At 34.6% G+C, this 13418-nt stretch overlaps 1 protein-coding gene across 1 annotated transcript; it reads right to left on the reverse strand.

Annotated features, from left to right (window-relative positions):
• Positions 1-6351: 6351 nt before the first annotated feature.
• LOC133830157 (probable UDP-N-acetylglucosamine--peptide N-acetylglucosaminyltransferase SEC) lies at positions 6352-11411 on the reverse strand. The gene is made up of 11 exons (XM_062260082.1): positions 11171-11411; positions 10394-10613; positions 10005-10097; positions 9833-9934; positions 9527-9694; positions 9355-9443; positions 8897-9018; positions 8598-8779; positions 8014-8298; positions 7737-7884; positions 6352-7597 (listed from the first exon to the last, which is right to left on the reverse strand). Exons 1-11 carry the CDS (start codon positions 11335-11337, stop codon positions 7242-7244), a joined length of 1932 nt encoding a protein of 643 aa, XP_062116066.1. The 5' UTR covers positions 11338-11411; the 3' UTR covers positions 6352-7241.
• Between the last annotated feature and the right edge of the window lie 2007 nt (positions 11412-13418).

Consider the following 13418-nt stretch of genomic DNA (forward strand, 5'->3'; position numbering starts at 1 on the left):
GAATGTAATTTTACAATTCTTATCCAAATAGAATTGAAGTCCAATATCTCCAAACTTATTCATGTGATATAAAAAAAATTGAGTTTCAACTCAAAACAAACTCAAAGTCTCCAAAGAATACAAAGATACAAAACTTCCTCTAAAAGATACGTAGGCAACCTAATTGCTAAGGTTAGGTACAGTCACAAGCTCTCCAAGTTACTCAATGAGGTCATTCACCTCAAATTTCCCAAATGAGGTCATTCACCTCAACCCCCACCTCAAATGGTAAGAATTTCAAAGTGAGTTAATTCTTCACAAAATTCTCAAATATACAAAAATCAATGAACTACGTTCGACTTGATTCCTCTAGAGGATACATAGGCAACCTAATTGCTAAGGTTATGTACAGTCACAAGCTCTCCAAGTTACTCAATGAGGTCATTCACCTCAACCCTCACCTCAAATGGTAAGAATTTTCAAAGTTAGTTAATTCTTCACAAAATTCTCAAATATACAAAAATCAATGAACTACGTTCGACTTGATTCCTCTAAAGGATATGTAGGAAACCTAATTGCTAAGGTTAGGTATAGTCACAAGCTCCCCAAATTTCTCAAAGAGGACATTCACCTCAAACTTCCCAAACGAGGTCATTCACCTCAAAAATCCCAAGTAAGGTTATTCACCTCATACCCCTACCTCAAATGGTGAGAATTTCCAATCGAGTTAATTCTTCCCAAAATTCTCAAAGATACAAAAATCAATGAACTACGTTTGACTTGATTCATTTAAAGGATTTGTAGGCAACTTAGTTGCTAAAGCTAAGTGCAGTCACAATTACCACAAATTCCCAATGTTCTCAAATATCAAACACAACTCTCAAAATTACATAAAAGGCCATCCACCTCAAAAAAATTCCTAGCTTTCAAACATCAAATAATTCCATGATATGGTCTTCTACCAGAATTCATAGATGTCTAAATTACCATGGATTCCTAAATGGTCATTCGTTGGAATTCTTCCACTCACTTTCTAAAATATCACATTCAGAACTACAAGTGGCTTGATCCCTCAACTGGGTATGTAGGCAGCTCATTCAACCAAATTTACTGAGTTCAGCCACAATTCCAAATTCACCCAAATTTTCCTAAAATTACATAAGTAATTAATCTCATTGTAATTGGATTCAAAAGATGTTCCTTTTAATAAAATGATTGTAATTATGAGATTATTCTTATAGTCTTGGATAGGTCGAACTCAAATTAATAAACGTTTATGATATTAAATTGGCATAGGTGAAATTGTGTTTAGCATTAATTTTAATATTTTAAAATGTGAAATTTTTGTCTAACAATGACATAGTCATCACAAGTCTTAGAGTATAAGCATTTGTCCATTATTGTGTCTACACCCATCCGAAAAAATAGCTTTATCAAACTTCTCATGCCATTATTTTGGTGCCCGTTTTAAACCATATAATGATTTAACAAGCATACACACTTTATGTTCATTTCTCCTTAGAAAAAAACCCTCTGATTGTTCCATATAAATCTCATCATTGAGATCTCTATTTAGAAATGTCATTTGGACATCCATTTGATGAACATAAATGTTGTATATTGATGATAAGGCAAACAAAATCTTTTTATGGTTGTCCTAGTAGTCAGTGCATATGTGTCAAAATAATCGATTCATTCATTTTGTTTAAACCCTTTAGCTACTCATCCAGCTATGAAGGTTTGTATGTGCCATCAGTGTGATATTTCCTCTGAAATATCCACTTTCACCCAATTGTTTTCTTAAACCTTGTGGAAGGTCTGCCGATTCCCATGTGTGGTTTGACATAATTGAATTAACTTCATCATTTATTGCCTCTTTCCAAAAACAGTCTCTCAAAGACATTGCTTCTTGGTTGGTTTTGGGATCATCCTCAACTTAAAGAATCATAGGAAATTTCCATGTGGCTTCTTCAAGTCTACTGTAGAGTGTCTCTACTTGAGAACATTTCTCAATCAATCTGAACTCTTTAAGTCATTGGCTTTTCCGAGGCAACATAGGTTGCTCATTAACCTTTGGATCTTTCTCTTTAAGAGATTTTCCAACACTTGTGGGTTCTTGAGAGTTGTTATCACAATATAACATATTCTCAAAGAACTGCACTTCTCTTGATTCAATTATCACATTAGACTCCAAGTATAATAGCCTATAGGTCATGCTATTTGAGGCATAGCCTACAAATGCACACTTTATGGCCCTTGGACCCAACTTGATCCTTTTAGGCTCTATGCTATTGTAATAAGCAAGCCCCCCCCCCCCCCCCCCCCCCAACACTTTAAGATAGCATATATTAGGCTTATTTCCTCTCCATAACTCATATGGAGACACATTATTCTTTTCATAGGAATTTGATTCAATGTATGACACGTAGCAAGCAAAGCTTCACCCCACAAATTATAACACAATTTAGTATGTAAAAGCATAGAGTTAATCATCTCAAGATAAGTCATATTCTTTCCTTCATACATTCCATTTTTTTGTGGAGTGTATGGTGCAGTGCATTCATGTATAATTTCATGTTGTTCATAAAACATATTGAAATCATTTGAAAAGTATTCACCACCTCTATCACTTCTAAGAGTCTTTATTTTCCTTTCCAATTGATTTTCTACTTCAGCTTTATAGATTTTAAATGCATTAAATGTATCATCCTTACTCTTGAGCAAATACACATAAGTATACCTAGAGCAATCATCTATAAAAGTCATAAAATATCTATATCATCCTTTAGTCAACATGTCATTTAATTCACATAAATCACTATGTATTAAATTTAGCAAGTTTGAACATCTATCAACACTTGGAAAAGGTCTATTTACCATTTTAGATTTAACACATAATTCACATTTATCATGCTCATTCACATCACAATTAATCAATTCACATTTAACAATATTTTAATTGTGCTATAACCTATACGAGCAAGTCTATTATGCCACTAAGTAATAAAATTAGAATTAACCACATTGCAAGATTTAGATGTCATATCATCATTGTCACTATCAAGAGTACAAAGTTTGATCATTCCATCACATGAATAACCATTTCCCACAAAAGTGCCCAATTTAGTCAAATTGAGTTTAACGAATTCAAACTCCATTTTGATACTATATTTACTCAATAAAATTCCACTCATAATGATTCTAGTCATATCAGGAACATATAAAATATTAGTTAGGGTCACTTTCTTTCCATTAGTGAAGAACACATCAATGCAGCCATTTCCAAGTACCTTGGATCTATTTTCATTTCTTATTTGGACTTCAAGTCCCACCTTTGCACTTTCAAAGGCTTTGAAAATAGTTTTATCATAGGTTGCATGAATGGTGGCACAAGTATCATACCACCATCATTGCACCTTTCATTGGGTTGCATTAACTTCACTCAAGGTTGCAATGATCTCAAAATCAAAATGCATTGGTCTTGGTATCTTTACTTAGGTTTGCAATAATCTCAACATCAAATGCATTGACCTTAGTATCTTCACTTTCTTTTGCAATGATTTCATCATCAATTGCATTGACATGTTCATCTTCTCTTAAGGTTGCATTAGTCTCATCACTACATGCATGAACCATGTCAATTCTCTTTAGGGTTATCATACATTCCTCATCGAATGTATTATTCTCAATTAGGCTTACAATGCATTCCTCATTAAATGCATTAAATTTAATCAAAGTCACAAAGTTCTCATCATCAATTAAAGTGACCAAATTAAATTTATTTAGAAGTACAATGATCTCAACATCAATTGTCTTCACTCTAATCTCATTGTGGTTAATTTTCCATTTACCATATCTCACATGATGATCAATAATTTTACAAACAAAACAATTATAACAATAACCCTTGAATTTTTTGTTAACATTCACCATTGTACTCTTAACATAAACAATAATCTAAAACTCACAAAAATATGGCAGCAAACACATTTCATTCAAATTCTTGAAAACTACACAATTAGAAATAAGGAATTTGATGATACCAATCTCCTTAAGCATGTAATCTCTTTGAGTTGTCTCATCCTTTGTTGATGAAGACTTTGAATCCAAATCCACATTCATGTAGAGCATATCCAAATAGAATTTTATTTGATCTTTCATGGTTATGTGTTCAACACAAACCAAATCTTGAAGCAAGGATTTGAAGGTTGTAGAAGATGAATCAATTTTCCTCATTGTTGATTATGCAAAACACAAAAATGAAAGTAATTTGGATGTAGATTTTGATTTTTGGGAATATATGGCTTTACACTTTGCAAATCAACAATAAATAATGAGAATAATGCAATATTTTAAACCCTGGATGTTAATCAAGATCCAAATTCAAAGTATGAATACAAATCTTGATAATCAAAGAAAAATGTTCATAATATGAATGTCAATCTTGAATATAAAGAATTAAATGATTAAATGATAAAAAGATGAACTTAAATACATTTAATCATAAATACTAACAATGAAAACATAATAGAATGACAAAATGCAAGATTAGGGTTGGAGAGATACAACATTTGTATTAAGCAACTTGAATCTTCAAACTTGGGGAACTTCTAAGGCTTATACACAATAAGAATATTGTTGTCCAAAATCTCTATTCCAAGCCTTCCCTTATTGCTTGAAGCTTCAACTAAGTAGAATAAGATTTGGGATTGAACAAGCATTAAAACTCATGCAAGTCAAGCAAAATTTAATGAGTTTCTTAGAGAAAACTTTGGTCTTAGAAAGCTAGAGAGAGAAAGAGGTTAGAGAGAGAGTTGGAAAGTGTGATCAAGACTTTACAACTCTAATAACCCATATTTATAGTGTATGCATCATCATTAGTCTAACCAATAGGATTAGAGCATTTAAAACACATCATTTGGAGCATTTTACGTAAACTGTACGGACACCTATAACAACCCAGGCGACACGTCGCCTGGTCTGTCTCAGCTAGGGTTTTGAAGTCCTAGGAGACGTGCCCTCCTAGGAGGCGACACATCACCGATGTCTCTATTTTGGCACTTCAAGACTTGTCTCAAAAACATCTCCAAATGCTCCTAAACTTTTTGGGAATGTTTGGATACCTCATTGTATCACTTTCGACCCATAAAATTCACTTTTAGATGTCTTTTATACATTCTCATGTTTTCACTTCTCCTTAAGTGAAAATCGCTAAGTGTTTTGCACCTCAACGTGTAAACATTTTAACTATTATATTTAACCAATCTCAACAATGGTTCCCGAAGACTCCTTGGCACCATGTGCTAGAGAGATTCTCGAACACTTTGTCGAAAGGTTCAATGCACATGAGCTTCTCGAAAGCTCGATGAGTCCTACCAAGAGACACGTCAACGCGTTTTTCGGAGAGTGGGGTCCGCTTGGAGTACTCCTAACGAGTCTGCATGCCCACCTACCTCTGACATGACGGCTCGCCACTTTCCCATGTACAGTGTCAGCCAAGTGGCGGCACTACCACCTATATGTCCCCTTTACATTTCCCATGCCCACAGAACCACTTTCTTTCCACAAAAGAGGAGATCGTGAGGCCAAAGCAACCCAACCAACCTCCCCAAATCAAGCACAGTGACAAGTGTCATGCATCCCAAGCGTCGACTCCCATCAAATCGAAGGATTAGCATTAAGCATATTACTTAATTTTCTGTACTAATCCTTCTTTGATGCTTATAAATAGGGTAGAGATGGGTCATCTATAAGAATCTGAAACCCTATTTTTGATCCACCACTACTACCTTGGAGCAGGACTATCATCTGCCCAAATTTTAAACCCAAGAAGCTTGTGATTTCGGCAAGCCTCCGGCAATATAAGTGACTCGTGGACTAGACCTCTTTAACAACTGAACCACGTATAAACCATTGTTTCCTTTGTTCATTTTCTACAAGCATTCTCTTTATTCGACGAAAAACAGTGTCAACATCTCCTAATTAAGTTATATAATTTATTATTTTCATAAATAGTGAGATTATTAATTTATATATCAAGTGGAACTCTGAAAAACTACAATACTATAAATTTAGTAATTATTAACTGAGGACCGGATAAAAGTATAATTTAATTGAGATTATCAATTAATTGGGTATTAATTTATCAAAGTTATATTGTATTTGTAAACTAGCAAAAAAAATAGTATTACCTAAAATAGAAAGACGTAGGTCTTCGATGAGTATGGTCCTATTCTTGCCTTTACGGTTCGGCCTATCTCATTAAAGTTTGGGATGTACGGTTTGCATTTCTGATTGAATTCTAATTCTTTTATAAACATTTATTTCATTATATTAAATACTATACTATTATTTTTTTGAAATAAACTGCTCTTTATAAAACATTTAGTACCAATATAATCCTCTATCAAATAGCTTCCTATCCTCAAGATTTCAAGGCACATTGGATCGAAAAGTCACGCTCTTACACTTAGCCATACTTAAATTGACCTATTTACAGCTATGATCTCATCAAAAAACAATTGTATAACACTATTTAACCCAGTAAAATACAAACTAATGCTTCCTTGATTCAAAGCACGTTGGAAAAAATGTTGTTTCGCGTTAAGAGATGCACTGAAGCCCAATAGAGAACCCTGATTCTGCTTTGAAGATTTACCATTTGATGAAGGCAGTAGTTTTACTTGCACCATGATGATTCGTGGAAGCTCTGCATTGGCATTCTCTAAATTTGGTTTAAATCTGGTCCAAGGATGTTGCGAAGAAACCAAAGCATAGAAGGGAAAAAAAGGGTTACAGTAGAGCCAAGCTAGGCCGTGGTTGTCATCGTCTGAAATGTCTGCTACATGGGTTACAATGCAGCTAACATATCACAGGCCAGTGATGCTCCAGCGAATTCGAGTTGTAATTAGGAGATTTGTATGCAGTGAAACTTACAGGATGGCTTATGAGGGAGAGAAGAGATGGGTTTACCTGTTTCCCTTGAAAGCTTCGGCAATGATGGGAGAACAGTTGCACCCATTGTTGCAAGGCTTGCAGCCAATATATCATTTGGATTTTCAGTCAAGTTTGTATGATGTCATGAATCCACCATGGTGAGGTTTGTCGGTTAAGCAGCAAGAAATGTGCTATGTGTATGGGCTTTAAATTCGGTTCTTGTACTGAGTGAGAAAACTGTGGACCTTTTCATGTGTAAACCAATCTTAAAGACTTCCACGAAAAATGGAATGCAATCTGGACAATGCCAATATTGCTTCAAGACTTCAGGAAAAACCAGAATGCAATCTGGACATTGCTGTTGCCTTTATCACGTTGGACTTGGCTGCATCCAGCAATGGATCTGCCTCAAGGGCTTTATCAAAACAGAACTTGGCTTCCTCCCATTGACCCTCCGCAACAAATACAAGACCGAGATTGTTATAGGCAGGAGCATAGCCAGGTCGGAGTTCGAGAGACTTTGTAAACATTGCTTTGGCTCGTTCATACTGTTTCTGCTGGCGATAGAGATTTCCAAGATTGGAAAATATGGCATGCACATCATCAGTTGTGGCCAATGACAAGGCCCGCTTATATACTTCTTCTGCTTGTGATGGATCATCTGACAGTTGCAGTGAGATTCCTAGTGATGCAGTTAGTATCCAAGTTAATGAGCAAGTTAAGAATATGGATATAGGATGGATTGTTAAGACTTGAGAGAAAAATATAAAATAAATAATTTACGAGTGTAGATATAAAAACAGTCATTAGATTGCACAAACCTAAATTTGTCCATGCATAGCTGCAATCCTTAAAACGGGTAACAGCTGCTTTGAGATACTTCTGCGAGTTTTTGAATTGCCGAGTACAGAGGCTATGAAGGCCAAGCTGGTGCCATTGCACAGGATCATCTGGCTCCTCAGCAATTGCCTATAGGGATATAAAATTACTAAGAAAACTAGGTAGGGGAATCTTTTTTGCACATTCATAGGTTTGTTGTTACTTGTTACAAGCTCATTACTTGCATAAGACTTCAGTTAATTATATGAAAATTATTACCTGCTTTAAACTGTAAACGGCACGTTCTTCCACCTCCATCAGCACATTCTGTTCAGTTTCAAATGCAGCAGAAATCTCATGTTGGGCTTTGTGAACCATTGCGAGCCCTGCCCATGCTATGGGAAACTCAATTTGAGCAGAATCTCCATCCCTTATTATTGAAGCCATTTCATTTCCAGCCCAAGAAAGCTGTTCACTAGGATCTTGAGATCTTTCTGCATCCTTGACCCGGTGGATTGCAACAGCAAATCGAGTAGACATACAATTAGGCTCCAACTTTGCTGCCTATGGTGCAAGAGCAACAGAAATTTTTTTAGCTAAATTTCTCTAGAGGAAAACAGTTATAGCAATTCCAAAGAGCAAAGGACCGGCACAAGATATTCCTTTCTAGGGGGAAAAAAAAGAGGAACCCGTAACCAGATAAAATAACTTTGTCTTAATGTTAGTTAACAAGCATGGGAAAAGCTGTTATGCATCATTATTCCAGAATATCAGGATAAACAGTTAACAGTAAGAACAAAGAAACCAATGAACAACCACAAGAAAGAAACTATAAAGGACAGAAGAAATGAAACCATGAGTACCTTCTCTAAGCACTTGCTGGAACTTCTATGATCACCAATCATACAATATGCATTAGCAAGATTAGCCCATAAATGCGCTGCCTTTGGATCTGCTTTTAAGGATGCTAACAAACATTCTTTTGCCACATTGACAGCAGTAACCTGATCTGCAGAAGCACACTCTCCAGCATTTGCTCCAGCGCCTGTAAATTTTGAGGGATGGGAATACAATGAAGCAGGCTTCTTCAATCAGTTTATGCAATAACAAAAAGGAAATTAACAGAGTTTGCACGGATAGAGTTGACACATCATAAGCATACCTGCGACAACTGAACCATGTTTACACAAAAGAAGGGCAGCATAATTGATTAAGGATGCAGGATGGTGTTGATCTTTGAGAAGCAACTCTTGAAAACATTTTTCTGACAGTTCCAAATTTCCACTGAGGTGCAGAATCATAAGAGAAATATTAAAGGTGAAATCTTTCAAAAAGAAACAATAAAATCTCAAAATTCCAATCCATATATTAAATTAGTGAATATATTTAATATTTATATGCTTACATATACCTAAATTCAGAGAGCCCAGACAACTGTTAAAAATACAACCAAGACAATTTTAACCAATATGATCATACTGTTCATATTACTTATTGGTTTCGCTTTTACTGAAAATAGTTCTTTCTTCTTATGATCCTTACCAATTATAGTAGCAATGGTGATAGCGAAATCTTAACATATCAAGACAAAAAAGAAATGATAATAAAGTACAGTCTTACCTCTGTAGGTAAGCAATCCCAAGGTTTCCAAGGCAATCGTAGTTGTCAGGAGTAATAGCCAACAAAGATGACAAAACTGAAATAGCACTCTACAAAACACAAAAGCTTTATATTCGACAAACAAATTGAAAAGAATGCAACCCTGCAAAACAAAATGATGGAAAAGTTGTACCTGCAGACGACCAGTTCTGAGAAGAATAAAGCCAAGGGTATTCCATACAGCTGCCTGTCTTATATCTGATTGTATTGATTCCTTTAGCTTCGAAAGAATTTCCTCAAGCTCGTCAGGATCTAGTTCTTTATCGCGGCTGTTATCCCCTGAACTTTCTAATAAAAGGCACTGCAAAGATTACATAACACGTCAATTTTGTATTATCAACCACAAGAAATTTTCATTCATCGTTCAGTTTTTCACTTTTAAGGAAACAAAAATTTAAACGAAGATAATATGCCAAATACAAATTAAATATTAGAGTACCTGTGCATGGTGGATCTGAACCAGTGAAAGTAAGTCTGGCCTGTCAATCTCTATCTCAGGGCGAAGTAAGATCTCTGCTGCCTTCTCATATGCCAAAACTGCCTATAGGTTCCATAACTTAATGAAGACAACACATAGTAAGAAAGTGAAGTTAACAAGTCTCAAAATATACCTTTGCTGGTTGGCCCAACCTTTGATACATTAGACCAAGAATAAAATGAGCATGAGCATTTTTCGGTGTCTTCCGCGCAACATGTACTAAAGCCTATAAAGCATGTACCAAGGAGGTTAGATGTAAAATAGGCATATGCAGGGAAGCCCCCAAGTATCATAAGAAATACAGGAGTTGGATATTAGAATTTGACACTAGCACCATTAGCATGAAAGAAATGTTGCTGATTCCTAAAATAGAAGGAAAGCTATATCAACCAGCAGGGCATCCACTTTTCAATGTTATTACCGTGGTTGGATTGTTACAGGTAATCAATTACAAACTTAGAAATATACAAATATAGAAGATTGGACATAATCCAATAATCCAGAATGAAACTCCAAACTCACTGTTTTAAGGCTGCTAACTCTCTCCTCACGGGATGAGGGAGCCCCTTGAACTGGCAAATCACCATCAGCATCAGCTCCACAATCAAGTGGGGACTCTACCTTACTGCCTCTTGAACGGGATCTCCCAAGTTTGTTTGACCGTTTCCCTTCACCTTCCACTGCATCGTTGTCTCTACTAGTAATTGTACTCTTATCTTGACTAGTTTCATCAATTAACAACCTACACTCAATATGCAACCAAAACTAATTAATTAATCAAATTAATTCTCATTTCCTCAATGTGTTCCAATCCAAATCTTCTTTCTCTCTAGAGCAGATTAATTATCCTAGGTTTACACACACAATTAACATTATCTAAATTATATTTTTTTTCTCAAATCATTCTGAGAAAAAAATTTCTCCTAAACTTTATCAAAACTTTCCACCACTCTCAAGTTTTTTTTTTTAACCACTCTCAAATAAATTCTCCAAACAACGGAAATTATTTTTCCTCCTACTAAATTATTATTTTCCTTTTGCTAACTGGAAGTCAGGCTCCTAATACATCTACAGAACCATATCACTGTTTGGCAGGGAAAAAAAATGTAAGAAAACAACCTGAAAACCAACAAGTTCCACATGACAAACCAACAAACGAATTTAAAGAAAAATTACTCGTATACTTTTTAATTTCGCAGAATCTCGGATACCAAACAGAACCAGAAAGTAATTTCGAAATTAAAGTACAAGTTATAATAAATAAGGTTATGTTCAAAGAAAAAGAAAGAAAGAAGGAACCTGGCGATGTCCGGAGTTGAAACTTGAAGAGTATCGCCGCCATCAGTTTCAGAGGGATCGATGTTAAGGTCGGCTAAAACAAGCTTGGGAGGCTGAGGCGCCTTCGAGGTGTTATTAATGGAGGTCTCCGTAGCCCCTGGGTGACCAGGCTCATGCGGAACGGACATTTTTGTGCTTCAGTTTGTTTAAAAAGTAAGAAAGGGAACTAGGAGAAGCCTTACTGACTCCTGAAACACTTCTTTGTGCGAGTTTCTTCATTTTACTCCTGGGTCAACGTACATTAACTAGTTAGATGGGCTTCAGTTTTGTTTTGTTTTGGTTTGTTGGAAAAAGGCCCAATACTTGAGCCCATTTAATGATTTGGGTCCTACGGCCCAATATTTCCTCGATTTTTAACACTATGTTTGGTGGCTAATGATACTAGCACACATATTTTACATACCCAAAATGTGCATCGCATTTTAAACTATTATAAATTTTTGGACCTTGTGTTTTTTCTCATTATCTGTTTGAACCATGTGTTTTGATAAATTACTTTTTGGACCCTATGTTTTGTAAAATGGTTAAAATAGAACCTTAAACTCAATTTTGATGAAAAAAAAATTGAATATAACAACACAATTTTTAAGCAGAATGATTTTATTTTTGTTCTGAATTGTTAGTTTGGTAAATTATTTGTAATTTTAGTTGAGAAAACATTGACCAAAATCAAGTTTAGGGTTCCATTTTAACCATTTTACAAAATATAGGGTCCAAAAAATAATTTGTCAAAACACAAGGTCCAAACAGGTAATAGAAAAAAATACAAACCCTTAATTTTTTTTAAAGTAGAATTCGCTATTTTTATGTATGATTTAATATATATATCACATCATGGTGTGTAAAATGAGCATGTACCTAGCATTACTCATGTGTTGGTATTGGATAAAATGAAATGAATGAAAATTTGAAAGAGAAAATTGGGTAGAAAATAAAATTCAAAGTTATTAAGTGGAGATATTGACTTCTACCATGGGGATCTATCCCATTAGGGATAGGGACGATGACCATTTTTGTTCTTGAATGTTAAATAGGATAAAAATGGTGAATGACATGGGGTCACGGGACGAGAGACCATTTATCACATATTCTCTACTATGTTGACAAAATTAGAGTTAAGGAGAAATTCTCCTACAGGAGTTATTCGTAATAGGATGGAGATAAGGACTATTTTTTTCCTCGATGTTAAATGGGACAAGAAAGATAAATGATATGAGGTCATGAGAATAAGGACCATAAATTATTTGCCTCGTTGATATCCCAATTGGTAAGAAAAAATGAGAGAAATGAAAAATGGAAAGAAAAATATAGATAGCCCTAAGAAATTAAAAAAATATCTCTAAAGTAGAGATAAAAATAAATAGAACAGTTTCATGAAAGTTTGAAATTTTATTAAAATAACTTCATTTAAAATTAAATTAAATTAATAATGTGGGGGCAATATAATAAAAATCTAAATAAATAGCTTCTTTCATTTCATTTTTCACTCATATACCAAATATTTTTAATAGAAAACATTTTTGTTTCTTTTCCTTTTCCTACCAAAATAGATTTGCTTGACTAATAGTAGTCAGTCTATAGTTTGACAATAGTCAATCTACAGTGTTAGGTGGCATTGCTTGATGGCATTGCTTGATGCGTTGCCAAGCATTGGAGGAGAGCGGGGTGCAGGGCCGGCTATATGGCTGTGCAACCTGGTCTATTGCCCAGGCCCAATAAACTAAAGGGCCCAATTCATTTACCTACTTTTTTAGATTTTTTTTTTTAAAAAAAATAAATGAAATGAAACGTTGTTCCCACTTTTAAATGAACAATTATTAAGTTCCATTTCTAAAAGTTATTGATATATTAAAGTTTTTTAAAGGCTTAGATTGTTTTCCTAATACAGTTACTGCGTATAGAATTTTGTTGACTATTCCTGTGACAATTGCTTCTGCAGAAAGAAATTTTTCAAAATTAAAGTTGTTGAAGTACTACTTGCGGTCTACCATGTTACAAGAAAGGCTTAATAGATTAGTATTGATTGCGATTAAAAATGATATTTTGGAGACTGTAAAATATGAAGAGTTGGTTGATGAATTTGCTTCAAAAAGTGTGCGAAGGATGACTCTTTTTAAGTAGAAGGTTGATATTAACTTAAAGTTTGTAATGGGATAAATAACAATTTTAATAAAATAGTTTGAATTTTTTGTGCTTAATTTTGTAAAAT

Source organism: Humulus lupulus, chromosome 4 (genome assembly GCF_963169125.1).
Source record: "Humulus lupulus chromosome 4, drHumLupu1.1, whole genome shotgun sequence".
Taxonomy (NCBI): domain Eukaryota; kingdom Viridiplantae; phylum Streptophyta; class Magnoliopsida; order Rosales; family Cannabaceae; genus Humulus; species Humulus lupulus.